General features: G+C 34.8%; 1 protein-coding gene and 2 long non-coding RNA genes across 4 annotated transcripts in view; all 3 read left to right on the forward strand.

Annotated features, from left to right (window-relative positions):
* The window catches only part of LOC139970036 (NLR family CARD domain-containing protein 4-like), a 554750-nt gene that overhangs the window by 322238 nt on the left and 209344 nt on the right, over positions 1-23168 (forward strand). For both annotated transcript variants that reach the window (XM_071975614.1, XM_071975615.1), the window contains exon 6: positions 19878-20083. In XM_071975614.1, the coding sequence (XP_071831715.1) occupies positions 19878-20083 (206 nt within the window). The remainder of the gene's footprint in view (positions 1-19877; positions 20084-23168) is intronic.
* LOC139970100 (uncharacterized) lies at positions 1485-6661 on the forward strand. The gene is made up of 4 exons (XR_011793997.1): positions 1485-2283; positions 3155-3338; positions 3718-3931; positions 5276-6661. It is a non-coding gene; the product is annotated as an uncharacterized lncRNA (long non-coding RNA).
* On the forward strand, positions 11098-17183 carry LOC139970097 (uncharacterized). Its single transcript, XR_011793992.1, has 4 exons — positions 11098-12922; positions 13812-14028; positions 14410-14618; positions 15579-17183. It is a non-coding gene; the product is annotated as an uncharacterized lncRNA (long non-coding RNA).

Here is a 23168-nt window from a genome sequence, read left to right on the forward strand (position 1 = left end):
GCAATAATATTCTCTTTGCCATTAACTCTTTGTATCAGGTATGATCCTGTTGCTACTCGTGATGTGTCGCTATATAATACAAAACGACCATATTTCTGTGGCATATGCAATATAGGTGGATTACACAACAACTCTTTCATACTTTGAAATGCACACTGATGTTCCTCTGTCCATTTAAATACCTTTCTCTTACGACTCAAATGATGTAATGGTCTCAATAGTGCTTGAATATTTGGGAAAAACGAAGCCACATAATTAACTGCACCTACAAATCGTCTTACTGACTTAACATTGTGTGGTTTCGGTGTGTTCCTGATTGCTGCACATCTGTCATGTAAAGGTTGGATACAAGCCTCACCTTCTGGGGTTATTGAGAGCAAATGTCCCATATATCGGACTGAATTTTGAAAGATGCTACACTTTTTCGGAGAGATTTTCAATCCGTTGTCCATTAAAACCTTAAAAATTGCCTGTAGGTGTTGTTTGTGAGATCGTTTGTCTGCACTGTACACAATAATATCGTCATGATGAGCAATACAGAACTTATTTGAATTTGGGATCGTTGCCAAAATATCATTAATTTGCGACTGAAAGATCGCTGGAGATAAATTCAATCCCTGTGGTAAGCGTTTATAATAATAATGCTTTCCTCCATGAAATGAAGCAATACCTGTATATTGTTGTGCATGAACACTAAGTGGCAGACAGAAGAATGCAGACTTTAAATCAAGAACACCCAAAATTTTGGCTCCAGAGTACCCTATGGTACGGATAGTCTCCCCAGGAGAAAATTCCTGTTAATACCTGTTACAATTTCAATTGGTTTTAACCGGAACCAACAGGGACTAACAGGTACCTGTTAACGACAACTGGTTTTAACAGGTATTGTGACCAAAACCAGTTTATACCAGTTAATTGCCTGTTGCAACAGGTAAATTACCTGTAAGCTGTAACAAATACCCATTGGTTTTAACAGGTACCTGTTAAACCAGTTGCTTTCAACAGGTAAAATACCTGTTGAAAACAACTGGTTTAACAGGTACCTGTTGAAAACAACTGGTTTAACAGGTACCTGTTGAAAACAACTGGTTAAACAGGTACCTGTTGAAAACAACTGGTTTAACAGGTACCTGTTGAAAACAACTGGTTTAACAGGTACCTGTTGAAAACAACTGGTTTAACAGGTACCTGTTGAAAACAACTGGTTTAACAGGTAACTGTTGAAAACAACTGGTTTAACAGGTACCTGTTGAAAACAACTGGTTTAAGAGGTACCTGTTGAAAACAACTGGTTAAACAGGTAACTGTTGAAAACAACTGGTTTAACAGGTACCTGTTGAAAACAACTGGTTTAACAGGTACCTGTTGAAAACAACTGGTTTAACAGGTACCTGTTACATCAGTTGCATTCAACAGGTACCAGTTGGTTCAAATTTCTGTCTCCACTTTAAGGCACATAATGGTGGATCACCGTTGTCAGGGAAGGTTTATGAGGGGAGGGGGTCTTGAAAATTTTTGTTTCTCATAAAGGGCTTATATGCAAAATAATGCAATTATTTCCTCTTTTTTTGCTCCCTTCGTTTTTTTCACCGTCGGACATCACGTCCCCAAATATTTTTGTGGAGGTACTCTTTCCCCTGCCCCCCCCCCTTCCCCGCCCTCGCTGGCTTTGCCACTGCAAAGATGTGCTATAACATATGTCTGATCGCTGAATTGTTTATCCTATTTGGTACATTAAGGTAAAATGAAAAATTCACATATTAAATTTATGAGAGAGTTCTTCCAGATAGTATATGAATACGTAGCATACACATACATCAAAAGATTGAGACGAGCTCGCATCTATATTTAGATCAGTGATTCATAGTCTAAGAAAGTAAGACACATATTGCCAAGTCAAGATCAAGATAAAAATAATTAATGTTTAAATTGTATTATGATTTAATTCTTTCTTATTTACTGTTGTTTTAAATTTTTGATATAAATTAATGATATTTGTAATTTTTAGTGACATGAAACTCTCAAATTGGGGCCAAAGACAATTTTTTAAATTTTTTCGATAATCACATTTTGTACGAGGTTGAACTTTGACTTCAACACCATATTCAATTTCGAAACCGAGGAGCAACGGCAACTTGCATTGCACAGCGTAAGCATTGCTTGGCATGGTTTAATACGATCACTCTAAGCAACTTTCAACTGTTAATCACCCAAGAAGATCTATAGAAGAATGGAAGTATTAACCGCCACCATCGGCCTACCTGTTGTTCCTTAAACTTGGAGGTAAAACTAACGTTAATTGTTAGGCCACTGGCACTTGTGACCGTTGTTAGGCTAGCGTTTCGCAATACACAAGTGCAATGACAGTGAGTAGCCTAGGTTTTCTATTGAGTACTGCAGTGCATTCTCAACACTAAACTGTGCATTCTAAACACCAATTAACAATGTGTTATGTGTGTATTGGGCTAGATTGAACAGTCGCACATAATCTTCTAATTTATTTCCAAACAAATGCTGGGACTGAGTTTCAATACTGTAGTTTACTTGAAGCTTAGGTCTACACTCATTTGGTAAAGATTTCTTGAATTTCCCATGTGAATCTAAATGGGTAGGCTATGTGATATTGAATAAAACAAGGCTAGGCCTAAACCATCAAACTTACTGTTACAGTAGGCTGAACAAATTATGTTGGCTAGTCACCGGTATTATATACTTTAGTACTACTACTAGTAAGACTAAAAAAAACGACTGAAAGACAAACTGACTTAGTGTGACAAAGAACTGTTTCTTCTCTAGCCTAGGTCAAAATAAGACTTGTTAAGTGAGCAAGCAAAATAACAACTTAAAACAATTAGGCCTATAAATAAGTTGGCTCAGTGCATTTGTGTTTCTAAAATCTTGTATTTTTAGATCTTAAAAACAAACAAAGATTTAGCCCATGTTTTATTATCTCTGTAGTCTGAGCATTTGATTCTGGTTGCAATGATGACACTCTGGTTGAAATGTTCAGCTTTATACAGTCTGCTTCAGACTTTGGGAATCCCTTTTTCAGACTATTGTGGAAGCAAATCTCACATCACTTTGTGGTGACAACTTTATTTCATTTTTTCAAATGATTCATGACTACTACTGCTTTGCTATTTCCTTTTTCCAGGAAAAATTGAAAAATCAAATATCCAGGTGAGGTTTCCTGTGATGTACGACACCGGTGTGGAGGCAACAACAGAAGAGGAGAACGTATATGGCTTAAAGACATAATGGTGTAAGATGATATTAAGAGTTTATCCAAGAGTCCAAAAAGCAAAGGAACAAGTGCCATAGAGAAAAAAGATGGAAGGGTGAGTTTAACTATTGTACCCAAATGTGTAATGATATTATTTAGATACTTTCCTGTTTATATATAATATATAAAAAAACAGTCTGGTACATCATTTACGTACAAGCGTCATAAGTTTGGCCAATTTTTTACTGATTTGGGATAATTATAAACATGGTTATTAAGCTTTGAAAAATAACTTGGTGTTATAGTGCAAAACTAGTAATTATTTGGTAAAGCTGCTATTCCTGGCTTATAACTTGAGGGACCTTGATTTAAATGTTTACCTCCCAATATGTTGATATGAAATTTTAATGTTAATGTATGTTTATGATAATGTGAGTTATCATGTGCTATATCTGTAAATATGCTAACAGGTATATCATATTTTCTGTTCACAGGTCAATATTGGTGCAGATTTTTGGCTTCCTGAAGACAAGTGGGAGGCCATTTGTAGTTAAGAGAAACACTCTATGTTCGTGAAGACTTTACTGGTGTTGATTTGGGGTACCAACACTTTGAAAACGAAAGTCGTTGGGAATGCTTGCACACGATTCAACAGTGACAGAGATGCAAAACCGCTGTTGTCTCCCGTGAAGCTTTATGCTATGGAAGGTTAGTCATTATGAAAAGCTTTCAAACAAGTTACCATGACTTAGTACACAAGTGTACAATATAATTTACTGAATAAGCTGTTTTTCAGGAGTAAGTAATTTTGTAACACTGACAGAAAGTAATTATGCATTCCAGTATCATGAGTTAACAACTGATATCATTTTGGTTGGTTCTTAATTGCCTTTGAGTTCTGACAGGAAGCCTACAATCAAACTACCATAGTGGTGTAGTTTTTCCAACCAAAAGATTGAGCAAACCCAAATTCTAAACCAAAATAATGTTCTTGGTAGGGATGCACCGGATATCCGGTCCGGCCGGACTATCCGGCCGGATAGTGAGCAATTATCCGGTTCCGGCCGGATATTTTTCAAAATCCGGCTGGATCTTTTTCAAAATCTGGCCGGATCTTTTTCAAAATCTGGCCTGAATTATTCCTTAAAAAGGTGTTGGTATTAACTTAAATCAATGTAAACTATTTCCAAAATTTAATAGAAAACTTCAAAGTAAGGAAAAATGAGGTTTAACATGTTTAATTTAATTTTCTCAATGGTCTGACCCACTGTTTCTACAGTAAAGATCAACCAAAATAATACAAAGTTTGCAGTGAAATAATTTCTTGCAGCCTTCATCAGTTTAATATTGTGCAGTTAAAATAGACCATTCATATAATTATCAGTCAAAATACTGTTCCATTGAATATTTACTTTCCCATTATTGTTGGCATTCATGTTTTCTCTGAATTTTTAAGTGTGAAACAATCTCTTATATGGTTAATATACGTCTGAACTTCATAGGTAGTATTTTTCCAGCAAACAAATTTACATGCTGTATCAAGCTTGTGAACAATTATATTGAAGTTATTTTATTAAAAAATGTAGATTACACCACTTCAAGTCATATTTAATCTCATAAATGGGGTCTTATAATACCTTCACCTTCTTTATAATATGCGTATACCTCACCTAAGATTTGCTCCTTGTTTCATACTTCTTCTTCTTATTAATGATTTTCTTTTGTGTAATGAAAAAATCCGGTTCCGGCCGGATTTTATCCGGCCGGATTTCATGTACTATCCGGCAAAATCCGGTTCCGGCCGGATCCAAAAATTTGGATCCGGTGCATCCCTAGTTCTTGGTTAGACTGTGATTGCTAGTCCATTCAGGTTGGATACCAATAGAGATAAATATCGTGAGACATTCTAAACCATAGGAAAGTTTGACCTTAACTTTCCATGAAAGCACTCATCTAGCAATGCAAGAGAGTTTGTTAAGTTTTAGGACCACACTGTTACTGTTAATCATGATAAGTCAATTCTTAAGTGTTCATACGCTTTGTTTCTTGCAGCACAATTCGTGGAACGTTTGAAAGAAAGCTGCAGTTTACTGAGGAAGCTGCAAGGTTCAGCAAATACATATCCGAGAAGCTGACGTCAATCGTAAAACAAAGAAGGCCTTAAAACATTAGTATCATATTATTTTTTTCAATGGTTATTGCTTACCATTAAACAGTCTTTAGTTTTATTCAAACTGACAGCATATTACTGTCACTGACAAGTTAACTTTTCAGAGGAATTTTTTTAGACAGTTCTTTTTTCAAAGTAGGATTAAACCCATATTTATTATTATGTTTTAAACAGTTATTGTTTGCCATTATATGGTATTTAGTTTTTTAATTAAATTCAGGAAATGGAAAGTATGTTGCTGTCAATTACAACTTAAGTTTTCAATGGAGATCTTCTGGACAGTTTTTTCTTGAAAGTGGTTTAACCATGACTATTATAGACTGATGTTGACTTTTACTTGGCAAAGTCATCTTTCCACTTTTGCCTTATTTTTTTAAAGAACTAACATTTCTAGTAATCAGTATGTACAAATGCCATTAAACAGTATTCAGATTTTTATTCAAACTCCAGAATAGACAGTATATTGTCGTCACATATGTGTTCAGTATAAATATGCATTACAAATACATGCTTTGTAGGTAAATATTGTTTTTTAAGATCTGATTGGTAGCCAATTTAAGAATGAATTCCTTTCAAAAGGTTACTGTCTGACTAGCTATTATTATTGTCTGCCTAGCATGCAGAATTGCACACTACATAGTTTGGTAATGCTAACTCTTGAATAACTTTTATCTATTCAGCTGTAACTTTTATTTTGATATAATGATTGATAAAAAATTAACCTTTATATTGTTTTAACAGATAGAGTTTCCTTTCTTAATTGCCACAGCAATACATGAAATCATTGTTTTAATGAACATATTTAGTTGGTATTTCATAATATATGTAAGTTTTTAATGTGTAATGTGAAAGCGTTTACTTCAGAAGTTTGCTTTTCTTGTTAGACTCCAAATTTATGTTTTCTTTTTCATTGCCCTCAACTTTGCATTATTGTGCAGTACTATACTTTTGCCATTCATGTTTGATCCATTAACTTGTCTTAACTTTGTTGGAATAAAATGATATTTTCAGATTTTTGTTAACATTGATTTTTACTCCATCTGCTGGAAGTTCTCCCTCGCCTTAACTTGCTTGTTAAGTGTTAGACCTACATCATGTGCAACTGTAAAGAGTAATTTTAACCTGTTGAAATTCATCGCCACCTGTTTTCACCAGATAACTTGTTGAAAACAATTGAACCTGTGGAAAATCCTACTGTTATAACCAGCTTAAAACCTTCCATACATGTTCTTACCTGTTCAAACGTTTTCAATACCAGTAAAGACATGTTGAAAACAGAACCAGTTAAAACCTGTTACCCCTGTTGAAAACAGTTGAAACCAGTTCATACAGTATGTTATTACCAGTTAATAGCTGTTGCGCCTGTTGAAAACAGTTGAAACCTGTTATTACCAGTTAATACCTGTTCATGCCAGTTAAAAGCTGTTGTGCCTGTTGAAACTTGTTGAGAACAGTTGAAACCGGTTAATACCAGTTAAAAACTGTTATGCCTATTGAAAACAGTTGAAACCTGTTATTACCAGTTAATACCTGTTAATACCAGCTAAAGCTGTTGTGCCTGTTGAAACCTGTTGAAAACAGTTGAAACCTGTTAATACCAGCTAATACCTGTTAATACCAGTTAAAAAACTGTTATGCCTGTTGAAAACAGTTGAAACCTGTTAATACCAGTTAATACCTGTCAATACCAGTTAACACCCGTTAATACCATTTAATACCTGTTATTACCTGTCACCAAATACCAGTTGCAACAGGTACCTGTTAAAACCAGTTCAACAGGTATTAACTGGAATTTTCACCTGGGTCATTCAGTAATGGAAATGGGTGATTGAGACGTTTTATTCTACTGTTCAAGTAGCGAAAATCTGTGACAACCCTTTTGTCTTTTGTTCCCTTCTTTGGAATGAGGAAAACCGGTGAGGTATAAGACTGATGTCCTACCGCTAAGATTCCTAATCGCACTAATTTGTCTAGCTCACTGGCGACAATGACTTTGTCCTCATCTGAAAGTCTATAGGGACGTATGTAAAATGGCTCATCATTAGTAAGAGTAATATCAGCCTCATAATTTGGACAGTGAGATAATTCACCATAAAGAGAAAATGCATCTCTATGTGAGTCTAGAAATTCATAAATGCTTTCTGTTTCTGCAGCATTCAGAATACTTTGTTCCAAATTAATGTTGTCTCTCAGGATTTCCTGTTCGGATTTGGAAACCAGGGGATCATCGGCTGTCAAATGTGGATATCGATGTAAATTATATCGTGTAATTTCATCACGATTCTCTTTAGAGTTTGAATTGGTTCGAAAAAGAGACGGTTTTTCGATGTCTCTCATGACATTTAGAAAATCTAGAGAATCAGTAGGTATGTCTTCTGTGACCGTAATGATATCTGCTAAATCTAAATGAGCCACTGTGCGAGAAGGATGCAGACAAAATTTCTGATTACCCATGTTCCTTAGTAGAATCTTTGTTCTACCTTTATGCATTTTCACTAACATTCGTGAAGGACACATACGAGATATCAGAGGAAACGGTTTAATAACCATATCTGCATTTCGTGCATATAGTGGAAGACGTCCCTGTACAGTAATGTATCTTTGCTGACCTGGGTAAATAACAAATCTCTGCACTGGCCTAAGGAAAACTTTGGCTTGTTTAATTCTAAAACAATTTGTGGTAAAGTCCAAAGATCCATTCAATTCCTTCAGAGTTTGACTACCTAATATCAAGTCAATACCTGTCAGGTTTGCAGCAATTAAAGCAGAAAGCTGAAATTCATGACCCTGAATTTTGACCTGAAATGTTATCGTGCTATACGCATGAATAAACTGACCATTACCCAACTTTAGGTTTACTACATCAACTGAGACTGGTTGTATAGAGGATAAATACTTTGAATTTTGCACTGTAGAAGAAGAAATGATAGAGCGTGTCGCTCCACTATCAAACAACAATGAAATTCCTTTACCATCATGTAAAGTACCTCTTTAAAATTACGTGTGTCCAGTTGAATATCCACGTTACGGTCGTTCCCTGTATATTTAGAACTAGGAATATTACTATTCTTCCAAATATTATTTGCTTTACGCTTCGATCTTCCCTTACTTGGTACTTTGTCTGGAGTCACTGTATGATGAGTGCTATCATAAGTGCTCCCTAATGAAAATTCTGTGTTGGTACTTTCTTTACGTTAGCCTCCATTTCATGGCTTAGGCGAATTTGGCAATATTGTGCAAAATGACCTCGATTTTGGCAGTAATGACATGTGATTGAAGGATTAAAATATGGTAACCTTCTCCTGTTATTATTCTGACCTGTCCTAGGACCACGAGAATCACGAGAACTATATCTTTGCCTCATATCTTTAGGATTGTCTTGCGATTCTGACCTACGTGACTGATCAAACTTGGTCTCTAATTCCTGAATTTTGGTACACAACTCGTGTATCTCAGAAGATGCAGAAATAGTAGGAGTCTGAACAGAAGACGCTTTGTCGTGCATTGCCATAAATAGTTCGGAAGAAGCTGGGGGTTGACTTTGTATTTGTAAGTCAAAATAGCACTGTACTTTCATGACCAAATCTGCAATTGTTGCTTTTGGTGATGCAGACATTAACACTGCTGAGCGGCATTGCAAAGGCAGGGTCGAGATCAATTTATCTCTAATTTGGTCCTCGCCATAACTTAATTGTGCTGCAGCTTTCGAAATTTTGGCCAAATGAGCTTGAGCTGTATCACCTGGCGTATAGCTTAATGCATGAAATGCCTGTGATTTAGCGTAGGAAGAAGTGCCTGGACTGAAACGAGCAAGGAATTGTGTGCGCAGATCATCAATAGTTGAAAATTTTTTGTTCTCAATCCAGAGTCTGGCTTGGCCTTTAAGTGTTCGCTTAAATATGCGACATATTTCATTAAATTCTTCCGCTACAGCCTCAGGGGTGGTTTGGGACGGCAATTTATGCACCTCTAAATAATCTTCAAATCCCAAATAATGAGCTTCGGCTAAATCTGCATCAATTACATCACCCTGAAATCGTGATGGCAAAAAATCAGTGGGCCTATGTTTCTGCATAACATTAACAGAGGTCGAAGTTTCCTGTTCACTGACGGACATTATGCCGCATACAATTAGGCTAGTTATGAGTATACAACATGAGCCTAGACTTAATTGAACACACTATCGACCGTTATTAAATACAAATAACAAATATGCAATACATGGACACGATTAAAATAACTTATCGTTACACTCTGATCTCAAATAGGGGTTGGGATACAAATTGGCATGATTTCACTCACCCTTAAGTTTAACTAAGAACTGGTAGTGGTACTGCAAACGATGATTGAAGTCCCTCGGTTATCAGTAGTAGTAGTAGTACAGTAGCGGCAGGTAGTAGCAGTAGCCGGTGGGCCTACATCTCGTAAGAACTTCAGATTCGTTCGCCGTTAACATCGGGTAGAGTCTAGGCTTAGATCGCGAAAATGTTCAGTTCTGATAATTTGAGCTGTAGTATGACTAACTACTAGTTGCGCGAATGTTCAAACGCGAACTGCATGCTGGGTTGATTAACGTTAGTGTACGATCAACGTTAGTGTGGTTCCTGCATCCGGTGTACAGACTTAGGCTAGTATAGGCTGACTTCCCTCGTAGGGTGTGTATGTTCCCATACAAAAAAGTCCTGCAGGAATCCTGCAGGAATCTTGCAGGAATCCTATAGGATTCCTGCATATGGAACAGGATTCCTTCCAAATGGAGATTGAACTATAAACCACTTAGTGTTAGAAACTTGATTTTTTCATTGTAGTGCAGGATTCTTTTACAAAAATACATGATTCTTGAATTCACTATAAAAACTCTTCATTAACAAACATGAATCCTTCAAATGCAAGCAGGAATCCTTCAGCCACAGTCTGGAATCCTTCATACACATGCTGGATTCTTTCATTTACGTACAAGAATCCTTCATATGCATGCAGGATTCCATGATGCTTGTACAGGAATCCTTCATAAGCATGCAGGATTCCTTTATTTACGTATACGAGTCCTTCATATGCATGCAGGATTCTTTAATACACATACAAGAATCCTTCGTAAACATGCAGGAATCCTTCATTAACCTACAAGAATCCTTCACTCAGTCTATACACATGCAGAAATCCTTCATACACATGTAGGAATCCTTTATACAAAATAATTAGGGTTGCATACAAAAATCCTTCACATATGCACACAGGACTCCTTCATATACATGCAGGAATCCTTCATACTGTATGCATGCAAGAATCCTTCATTCGCGTTGTACATGTATGAGTTTTAAAATATTTAGAGAAATTTATCTCTCTATTATTTTCTCTCCCTCTATTAATTAATAGAGGCACTCCATTACGTTGTTTACTAGAAATATGCGAGAATGTATTTACATTGTACTCATGATTTTTAAAAGACTCTGCAAGATATTTTACAGGATTTTACAGGATTCTGGAGTAAATATACATGGATGTTAACAGGATTGTGCAGGATTGTTTTTAAAGTTTATGCAAGATAATTTACAGGATCGTACATGACTTTTAAAAGACTACAAGATAATTTACAGGATTGTACATGATTACTAAAATGTTATGCAAGATAATATACAGAACTTTTAAAAGACAATGCAAGACAATTTACAGGATTGTAAAATTTTACAAATTACAAGATTTAACAGCAGTTTTGAAAGACTATTTACAGGATTGCATTGGAATTTTAATATATTTTCATAAGAAATTACAGGATTGTGCATGACTTTTAAAGGACTATGCAAGACAATTTACAGGATTGTGCAGGATTATTAAAAGATTATGCAAGATAATATACAGGATTGTACAGGACTTTTAAAAGATTATGCAAGAAAATTTACAGGATTGTACAGGACTTTTGAAAGACTATGCAAGATAATATACAGGATGGAACCGGACTTTTCAAAGACTGTGCAAGAAATTATACAGGATTTTAAAAGATTGTGCAAGATAATTTACAGGATTGTACAGGACTTTTAAAAGACTATGCAAGATAATATACAGGATGGAACCGGACTTTTCAAAGACTGTGCAAGAAATTATACAGGATTTTGAAAGATTATGCAAGATAATTTTCAGGATTGTACAGGACTTTTAAAAGACTATGCAAGATAATATACAGGATTGTAAAGAATTTTTGAAAGACTATGCAAGATAATATACAGGAATGTACAGGACTTTTGAAAGACTATGCAAGATAATTACAGGATCATAAAGGATTTTAAAAAATTATGCAAGAAAATTTACAGGATTTTTGAAAGACTATGCAAGATAATATACAGGATGGAACCGGATTTTTCAAAGACTATGCAAGAAATTATACAGGATTTTAAAAGATTATGCAAGATAATTTACAGGATTGTACAGGACTATTAAAAGACTATGCAAGAAATTATACAGGATTTTAAAAGATTATGCAAGATAATTTACAGGATTGTACAGGACTATTAAAAGACTATGCAAGATAATATACAGGGTTGTACAGAATTTTTGAAAGACTATGCAAGATAATTTACAGGATTATACAGGACTTTTGAAAGACTATGCAAGATAATATACAGGATTGTACAGGACTTTTGAAAGACTATGCAAGATAATATACAGGAATGTACAGGACTTTAGAAAGACTATGCAAGATAATTACAGGATCATAAAGGATTTTAAAAAATTATGCAAGAAAATTTACAGGATTTTCGAAAGACTCTGCAAGATAATATACAGGATGGAACCGGATTTTTCAAAGACTATGCAAGAAATTATACAGGATTTTAAAAGATTATGCAAGATAATTTACAGGATTGTACAGGACTTTTAAAAGACAATGCAAGATAATTACAGGATTGTTTAGGGCTTTTAGAAGGTTATGCATGACAAATTAAAGGATTGTTCATAATTTATGAGAGAGAAGTTCTTCCAGTTTATAATTTAATACGCAGCATACACCTGCATTATTTTGATGTGATTGAGATGAGCTCGCATCTATATTTAGATCAGTGATTCATAGTCACTGAAAGTAAAACGTATATTGCCAAGTCAAGATCAAGATTAATATAATTAATGTATAATTTATATTGTGATTCAACTTTTCCCAATTTATCGTTATTTTAAATTTTTGATATAAATTAATTATATTTATAATTTTCAGTGACACGAAACTCTCAAATTGGGAGGTCTAAGACAATTTTCCCCATTTTTGATAATCATATTGTGTACGAGGTTAAAGTTGACCTTTGACTCCAACACCATATTCAATTCGAAACCGCGAAGCAACGCGTAGGCAGCTGTTAAACTTCTGCACAGCGTTAGCATTGCCTGGCATAGTTTTACACGATCACTCTGATACAAATAAATTGATTTACAAAAAAAAATTTGTGGAAATTTCTAAGCAACTTTCAACTGTTACTCACCCAAGAAGGTCTACAGAAGAATGGAATTATTAACCGCCTACCTGTTATTCCTTAAACTTGGAGGTAAAACTAATGTTAATTGTTAGGCCACTAGTACTATTATGGTTAGTGTAACCGTCGTTAGGCTGGCGTTTTGCAATACACAAGTGCAATGACAGTGAGTAGCTTAGGCTTCTACTGTGGCATTCTTAACACCAAACTGCATTAAAAACATCAGTTAACATTGTGTTATGTGTGTTTTGGGCTAGATTGAACACAGTGGCACATCATCTTCTATGTATTTCCAAACAAATGCTGGGACTAAGACTCAATACTTTATTAGAAGCCTACACTCATTTGGTAAAGATTTCCTGTAGTTTCCCATGTGAATCTAAATGGGTACAGGGTAGGGCCTGTAGGCTATGTAGGCCTAGTATGTGATTGAATAAAGCAAGGCTAAATCTTCAAACATACAGTACTAGTACAGTAGGCTGAACAAATTATGTTGGCTAGTCACCGGTATTATATACTTTAGCACTACTAGTAAGACTAAATGAAAGGATCGAAAGACAAACTTAGTGTAACAAAGTACTGATTCTTCTCTAGCCTAGGTCTGAACAGGCTTGTTAATGTTAAGTGAGCAAGCAATGTAACAACTAAAAACGATTAGGCCTATAGTATAAATAAGTTGGTTCAGTGCATTTGTGTTTCTAAAATTTTATATTTTTAGATCATAAAAACAAACAAAGATTTAGCCTGTTTTATTATCTCTGTAGTCTGGGCATTTGATTCTGGTTGCAATGATGAGGACACTCTGGTTCAAATGTTCAGCTTTATACAGTCTGCATCAAACTTTGGAATTGCTTTTTTGAGACTATTGTGGAAGCAAATCTCACAACCTTTTTGTGGTAACAACTTTATTTCATTTTCTTCAAATGATGAATACTTCTTCTTTGCTGTTTCCTTTTTCCAGGAAGAATTGAAAAGCCAAATATCCAGGTCAAGGGTGAGGTTTCCTGTGATGTACTACACCAGTGTGGAGGCAACAACAGAAGTGGAGAAAAGTGTTATATATGGCTTAAAGACATTTTGTGTTAAGTTGATATATGTGTACCCTTTGCAGGACCAAAGAGTTTATCCGAGAGGCCAAAAGCAAAGGAACAAGTGCCATAGAGAAAAAAGATGGAAGAGTGAGTTTAACTATTGTACCCAACTGTGTAATGACAATAAAGATACTTTTCATTACCTGTTTTAAAAGAAGAACAGTCTGGTACATCATTTACGTGCAAGCTTCATAAGTTAGGCGAATTTTTAACAGATTTGGGATGAGTATTTACATTATAAACATGATTATTAAGCTTTGAAAAATAACTTGGTGTTATACTGTGCAAAGCAAATAATTATTTGGATAAGCTGCTATTCCTGGCTTATAATTTGAGGGATCTAGAATTAAATGTTTACCTCCCAATATGTTATAAAATTTTAATATATGTTTATGATAATGTGAGTTATCATGTGCTATATCTGTATCTATGCTTACACGTACAGTATATCATATTTTCTGTTCACAGGTTAATATTGGTGCAGATTTTTGGCTTCCTGAAGACAAGTGGGAGGCCATTTGTAGTTAAGAGAAACTACTGTTCGTGAAACTTTACTGGTGTCAATTTGGGGTACCAACACTTTAAAATGAAAGTCGTGAGGAACTCTTTCTCAAGATTCAACAGTGACAGAGATGCAAAACCGCTGTTGTCTCCGGTGAAGGTTAATGCTGTGAAAGGTTAGTCATTATGAAAAGCTTTAAAACGAGTAACATTTATATTACAAGCTCATGACTTAGTACACAAGTGTAAAAAATAATTTACTGGATAAGCTGTTTTCCAGGAGTAAATCATTTTGTAACACTGACAGAAATATTTATCAGTAGGATTATGCATTCCAGTAGCTACCATGGTGCTGTAGTTTTTCCAACCAAAAGATTGAGCGAACCCAAATTCTAAACCAAAACAAAAATTGTCCGTCTAATGTTTAGAAACAAAAGCTAGCTTGCCCTTTGCGAAGGGCAACAGATCAAATGCATGCAAAACTGAAAAGACATTTTTTGTGTTGGTATATAATATATATATGAAGTTGCTAAAATCTCTGCTAATTATAGAACCATATTTTGGTGGTAGAAGTTCTTTACCATTATGTTATTTAAGCTACCTAGGTATTGCATTACTTTCTGATTATAATGGAATACATAACCTCACTTGAAATTTCAAGTTTGTACAATTATGTTTATTGCTGTTGGTAAGCATACTACCTATATGTTGTTATAAGTTCATGGTCAGTAGAGGTCTAATTCTAAAATGCTTGTCAATGCTATAACTCCAAAAAAGAAAGTTGCTTTAAGTCATGGTGTATATTTTGCCCTTGGAGGGTTTCAGAACTTTGTGATTGTCATAATTCAAGAATCTATTGTTGCTTCAACTTCAAAGTTCATCTTTCAATTAGGTGAGAAGGTTTTTCCTTTGGATTTGAGACAAAAGAATGTACTTGGTTGAACTGATTGCTAGTCCATACAGGTTGGATACCAACAGAGATAAATATTGGGAGACATTCTAAACCCCAGGAAAGTTTGAACTTAACTTTCCATGAAAGCACTCATCTAGCAATGCAAGAGAGTTTTAGGATCACACTATTACTGTAAATCATGATAAGTCAATTCTTAAGTGTTCATTCACTTTGTTTCTTGCAGCACAGAACGTTTGAAAGAAAGCTGCAATTTACTGAGGGAGCTGCAAGATTCAGCATATACATATCCGAGAAACTGACATCGATCATAAAACAAAGAAGGCCTTTAAACATTAGTAGCATATTATTTGTTTTCAATGGTTATTGCTTACCATTAAACAGTCTTTAGTTTTATTCAAACTGACAGCATATTGCTGTCACTTAACTTGTTAACTTGTACCGTCCAGTCGTGTCTGACCCCCGATGACCATGGCTTTCATCCTCCAATCCTTCCGGCTCCTGGTTGCCCCTCGCAGTCCATCCAGAGTCAGCCCAGTTGCCTGCTTGACACCATCCATCCAAAGTGGCTTTCACTTACAAGTTAACTTTTCAGAGGAATTTTTCCAGACAGTTCTTTTTTCAAAGTGGGATTAAACTTTAAACCCAAATTTTTTATTTTGTTTTTAACAGTTATTGTTTGACATTAAATGGTATTTAGTTTTATATTTAAATCCAGGAAATGGAAAGTATGTTGCTGTCACTTACAACTTAACTTTTCAAAGGAGATCTTCTGGACAGTTTTTTCTTAAAAGTGGCTTTAACCAACACTATTATAGACTGATGATGACTTTTACTTGGCAAAGTCATCTTTCCACTTTTGCCTTTTTTCCTTTAAAGAACTAACATTTCTAGTAATCAGTATGTACAAATGCCAATAAACAGTATTCAGATCTGTAAATTACCTTGCATAATCTTTTTAATAGTCCTGTACAATCCTGTAAATTATCCTGCATAGTCTTTCAAAAGTCCTGTACAATCCTGTAAATTATCTTGCATAGTCTTTCAAAAGTCCTGTACAATCCTATATATTATCTTGCATAGTCTTTCAAAAGTCCTGTACAATCCTGTATATTATCTTGCATAGTCTTTCAAAAGTCCTGTACAGTCCTGTATATTATCTTGCATAGTCTTTCAAAAGTCCTGTACAATCCTGTAAATTTTCTTGCATAGTCTTTCAAAAGTCCTGTACTATCCTGTATATTATCCTGCATAGTCTTTCAAAAGTCCTGTACAATCCTGTATATTATCTTGCATAGTCTTTCAAAAGTCCTGTACAATCCTGTAAATTTTCTTGCATAGTCTTTCAAAAGTCCTGTACTATCCTGTATATTATCCTGCATAGTCTTTCAAAAGTCCTGTACAATCCTGTAAATTTTCTTGCATAGTCTTTCAAAAGTCCTGTACAATCCTGTATATTATCTTGCATAGTCTTTCAAAAGTCCTGTACAATCCTGTATATTATCTTGCATAGTCTTTCAAAAGTCCTGTACAATCCTGTATATTTTCTTGCATAGTCTTTCAAAAGTCCTGTGCAATCCTGTAAATTATCTTGCATAGTCTTTCAAAAGTCCTGTACAATCCTGTATATTATCTTGCATAAGTCTTTCAAAAGTCCTGTACAATCCTGTAAATTATCCTGCATAGTCCTTTAAAATCCTGCAAAATTTCTTGTAGGAATCCTACATAAATCCTGCAGGATGTGGCCAAATCCTGGCATAATTCCTGCATAAAATCCCGCAGGATCCTGCTGGATTTTATGCAGGATTTTGTGCAGGACTTTTTTGTATGGGTTAGGCAAGGTCGTGAACATACGTTGTGTTCCTCGTTAGGTCTTCGGGCCAAAAAAAAATCCTTCTGTTCGTTATTGATCGTAACGAACGAAAGTTGTGAAAGTTCCGTTACCGTTTTGTTCCTGAAGAAAGCAACCGATCTCCACCATGTAATATTGTGTCGAGCCCGCTTCCTCCGATAGTAAAACTATATCGGGACTCGCGATAGAAAGGTACTGGGATATCTTGATGCCGTATTTACGCTTCTTCAGGAGATGTCTCGAACGGAAGAAAACAATGACTTCACACAAAAAACAATTTGACGAGATAGGATTTGATTTGATGATTCGGTATAATTTCTTCTCTGTCGATTCTCTTTACAAATAAAACTAAATTACAATGATTTGACTTGACTTGACTCCGTCAATTAAACAATTAGGAGTGATGAACTTTCGGCGGAGTGATAAATTTGCTGACCAAGTGATAACCTTTGCTGACGGAGTCCTCAAATTTTCGGCCTCCTTTTACTTTTAAACCTTAGTTCCATAAAATCTCACTGCGCACAATCAGTAGGCAGTCAATGACCTGACCATCCTGTATTAACTTAACGATATAAAAATAAGTGCGCTGGCACTGATCTGCCCTGATTGGTTGGGAGTTTGGAAGTCCATCCCCTTTCTTATGGAACTTCCATACCACGTGAGAGAACCTTCTCGAATGTTCCACAGACATAATGGAATCTATTTTGGGAAAAGGCCCTGTACCAAGATTCAATAAGATAGTTAAAAACTTCTCGTGGGAAAACTGAATCCATGACCTAGATAAATACATAAGAGGCCTGTAAGGTGTCTCGATGGAGTGTTTCGGTAACATCAAAGAGATGGTATCACTATTTCATAACACTATGTTTATCCCTTCAAAAAATTTAAATCACAGAAAATGGTTCAACTCGATTTAACTCGTACATAATATAGCCTAGTTATAGGCGTGAATACAAGTCAATCTATAACATTCCACAATTATTATTGTAATCACTTAACTTACTAAATCTACCAGGTCGGACATTTGAGCCAATTATGTGAGAAACCTGCAGTTTTTTACCGAGCAGGCTGTCTGAAATAATGTATTGATTATTAGTTGAATAACCTAACTCCTGCCAATATACCTGACACTTAATGTGAAATATAACTTTGTTAAATACTGTATAGGGCCTAGAGCTTTGAACCTCTATAAAACAGTTTTCCAATTAAGTCTAATGATAATCAAATGCAATACATACCGGTAGTTATTAAAAAGGAATCATTCGTCCATGTCTTTCCAGCAGCAACTAGATCGTGGTGTTCTACTCACAGCTGGTTTTGTCTTAATTTTGCCCACCAGTTATAAAAACTGTACGTCATTTCCAAGCCAACAGACTTATGGCCACATGATATTTAAAATGTAAAATGGTTTTGAAATTGAAAGTGCGCCACTTATTTTACCCTGCTGCAACACTCGATAGCAGAAGTTCGCCAGAGCCGTAGCTTTAACGTTAAATGTTCCGCTAACTGTTCACACCCGATGAACTCCATAGTAACAGAATATATTTCAATGAATACCCAATTAACCTGATTAAACTTAAAAGTAATAATTAATTAGTATAATTGAACACTTCAAGGATATGAAGTGTTTTCAGATAACAATATTATTCGTAAAAAAAAATGTAAATAGCGAATGGTACTATTTAATTGGAAGAAACGATAAAGTTTAGAAAGTTAAGATGGTAAGCAATACCCAATTAAGGAATATCTACAAACAATAAAAGAAAGAAAAATGTTATATATCGAAAAAATCTACTAGAAGTTATGTCACACCCAAACCGTAATTTAGGAATGAATTTGATAACTAAAGACGGACATCATCATTTAAACAAATCGTATTAGTTAGAAATAATTATAGTTCGAGCAGAATAGTCGGATTTGGATCAATAATTAAATAATGTGTATAATTAAATTTGAGTTTAAGCCTCGTCAACCTTCCCTCTTAAAACTTGAATTTGATCTACCTTACATCTGCTTCTCTAAATTGCATTTTAATTATAAGAAGAAAAAAAACTGTTGATTTAAATATAATTCTTCCAAATCTCCTTAAACTTGATAAAAACCTGATATTAGTTAGAGTAGAAGTTTCCTTTTCATGATTCCTATAACATTAAATTACATTTTCCTTCTGAAAGTTCTGAATAAAAATTCAAATCAATTTGTTCAATTGTTTTCTTCAAAAGATAGATAATCTCAATTATTAATTACCCATTTCTTATAAAATTCCCAACGCGTCATTAAGATTTGTTTCCTATTAACTAATAAATTAAAATAAGTGACCTCACATTCTTATTTTATTAAACCTTACTAGCTATAAAAACTTTAATGAATAATTTAATTGTAAAACAATAAAACTAACCCTTTAATCCTACATTACCACTTTATTTTCCTCTAATCTAATCTAATTATTCCTGTTTATATTTGTCTCCCCATAAAATCAGCCCCTTATTTCCGTTCTAATAACTGATTCCGTCTTACAAATAAACACGACCTAAATGTCTTAGTTTATCGCTTTATTTTCCTTTATCTTTTTTTCGTTATTTTTATTTTATTATAATTATTCTAAACCTAACCAAATCCAATATATTTATCTCTATCTACTCTGTTATCAGTAACTATATTCTTTCATTCTAGATTCCTATCTCCCGTGTGCATCTATTCCTCTGCTCTCCTAGAGTTGATGAGTCTGGTCTGAACCTTATCCTTGAGTCTGGTCTCTCTCTCTCTATCCTGAGTTCTCTCCAGAAGCTGCAGATCACTGACATCAGGAGACTAACTAATGAAGAGTTGGCGGCCATCTTGTCTTACTCCTCACAGTGTACAAGCTTGAAGGAGCTGAGGTAAGTATTCCGGTGTAGATGTTAGAATCATCATAACAGTTAAACAGGGAATTAATTTAATAATACAAATTATCAATATTAAACAAACAATAAATACTGTGAAGTCTGCTGTATTTTAATGTCAAGGATTGGATTCAATGAGTTTAGTTGGATTTATTTCAATAATTAGGTCATCGTGATTGGAATTCTGTAGAATGTTATGATTAATAATACAAAATATAATGGATTAATAGGGAATATTTTAAGAGGGTGTTGGTAATAGAAAGGTGCAGGGGTGGGTGGTGGTTGTTTAAATGTTCTTTGTTTATGCTAATGTTAAAATTTAACTAAATAGGTTTTAGAATTACAGGAATGTTTATAAGGATAAAATAAGAGATATATTGACAAGGAAATTGGATTTTAATAATTTTACCGAGTAAAATTAATATTATAAAGTAAAGTTTTATAAGGAATAACTTTTACTTTTGACTGAAACCTCCAAAATAGTTGATTCTCAATTATGTACAATTAATATAAGTAACGAAAGAGATTGAAAATCGTTATTAGTATTAAAGTAGTAAAATGATGGCAATAAAAATAGCAATAACTTATAACTTTGTTGTTATAAACTCCTCAAAATTGTGATCAGATTATGGTACTCTAGCAAAACTGAAATGTGTACAAAAGAAGCAACCAATAAAATAGTTTTAGTTTCAAAATTTCAAAATTTCAAAGCTTAATTATGATTTATGCTTATATTTTAACCTCATTTTTCAACAATAATTACAAAATTAACCGAGAGCTTCAACTTTGTATAATTGATTACTTTAAACAAGAACTATAATATTTTAATATTCCTCGTATTAATGTTACTTCATACTTGATTCGCTCATGACGTCCCTGCTTAGTCCGTTCAATGTAGTGTTATTTTAGACCCCCCCCCCCACCCCAAACCAACCCCTCCTCTCTCTCCTCCTCTTGCCCTGTTTGGTCTTACAGATCAAACCTCGTAAAAGTTTCTCCTTTCCGGCTTTACCATTTACAACATCATCAGTAACATCTTCAACTTACAGCTGACGTGTTACTAAAAAAAGAAAATACTTAAGTCGCACCCGTCACCCCCCCCCCACCCACCGCGCATCACCCAAATCTCGAAAGAAAAGACAAAAGCTATTCAGTAGTTACATAAATGAAATATATGAGAACGAAAGCTGCTTAACGTATGTTATATGTGAAACAACGCCATTCCGGAGATAACTGTGACCGCGGAGAAAAATATTACTGGAAATAATACACTTCGGGGGTTTTGTTTGGTCTGACCATGGAGGTAAAATGGTCTGACTATAAACAAAATGTAACGGAGAATGTTGATTCCCTATCTAGACAAAATACTTTACCCCAATCCCAGTGTGCTCCGCAGTAATTTTAGGCTAGCTCCCTCTGCCCCACTCCCCTTCAGACAACTGACCTGTACCCGCCACCACCCCTCCCTTCGCCATCTGCCCCCCCTTTCCCCTTTTCACATAATCTTTTCAGAAAAACCTTCAAATACATTGCGTTTCTACCCGATAACATTATCACCATTTTAGTACACACAGTAGGCCTACTCTACTTCTACAATAGTTTTCTGCACAGACGGTTGATTCAAACAATTTATTTCTAAAGTAAAATAAGTTAACAGTAAATATGACACACCTGGATCTCCCGTAAATACCAAATTAGCATAACAATAGATGACACGAGCCAGGGTTAAAGATAATGAATAGAAAAACGGGACACGCGTCTAGTGTACACCTGGAATGTTGTAACTGTCATACAACGTAACCATGGAAACCGACCATAAGTAGGTCAGTCCGTGTCTAGCAGTGGCTGGGAATAATGCATCTTTTTATTCAATACGGGTTAGGTATATATCTAACAGCCATTCAGTGATACTGTATGTCATATGCCGTGATATTACGGCGTGTTCTCATTATTATTCTTTGTTTATATATTTTAAATGAGTAGACTTGATTTCCTTGGTTGTTTAATACATCCCTCACTTGCTCCTCTCCCTAATTTGATAGAAGGATTGTTTTATTTCCCTTTCTTCGTTTTTTCCCTTTATGTACTTCTCGTTGGTATATGGAAGTCTGCCTAATTATCACATAATTGAATAGCCCTTAATGTAACTCACATATCTAATATGTGACTACAAACATTGCGGGTTCTTAATTGCCTAGTTTATGGAGAACAGTTTTGTTCTGTGAAGTTGATTAAACGGTTAAACGGTGGAGATAAAATATTGCTCGTGTTTAGCAGAGAGAAAGGATTTCGAATGTTCATGTCGCCTTATACCAAATCTGAAATATAGTAATAATAACCAAGTTAATATATTTCTCAGCCATAAATCATAAACAAGGAACCAACAACACGAGCAAGAAAACAAAGCACTTGAGATCCTCTAAGATTCGTTTGATGAGATATTTTATCTCTTTAAATGTCGAATTATATACTGCACTAGATCTTTTTTATCTACACAGAACAGGCGAAAGTGATTAAATTATTCCATCAAAGTTTAAAATGTATAATGGATAACGACAACTAGAATCGATTTCAAATTTGCAACTTAACTGTTTTTAGCGAATTTAGAAAGGCTTAGAAGGCTGTCATCATCGCCTTCAGAACTCTCTTCTAATGGTTTACATTATTGTTATAACACACGCTACAAAATGAAGTACAGATTTCGATCCACGGGACACAATGAATGAACCTACAAGTTAACAATCAGAATAAACACTTATACAACTGCCAGGGTCATATCCAGGTCGTAAATATGGCCACGGTTCATTTAGCTTTGTTGCTGAGAAGGAAAAAAGAAGAAGCAGTTATTCACTTGTTAAAATGAATTCATTGCGTCATAATTTGCGATGTTTTACATGAATCATGGTGGTATGCTTATTAAAACTGAACATCAGTAAATTGTGATAGTAACATGCATGGTCGACAAGTAAAAAGAAAAAGAAAGGAAAATTAAACAGAAAAGAAACCGAAGGAGAGGTGTTATGTTCCTGGAAATACAGTTAGTAGAGATCTGTGGGTAATTGTATACTGTCGGTCACACATC

This window comes from Apostichopus japonicus, chromosome 7 (assembly GCF_037975245.1).
Source record: "Apostichopus japonicus isolate 1M-3 chromosome 7, ASM3797524v1, whole genome shotgun sequence".
Taxonomy (NCBI): Eukaryota; Metazoa; Echinodermata; class Holothuroidea; order Aspidochirotida; family Stichopodidae; genus Apostichopus; species Apostichopus japonicus.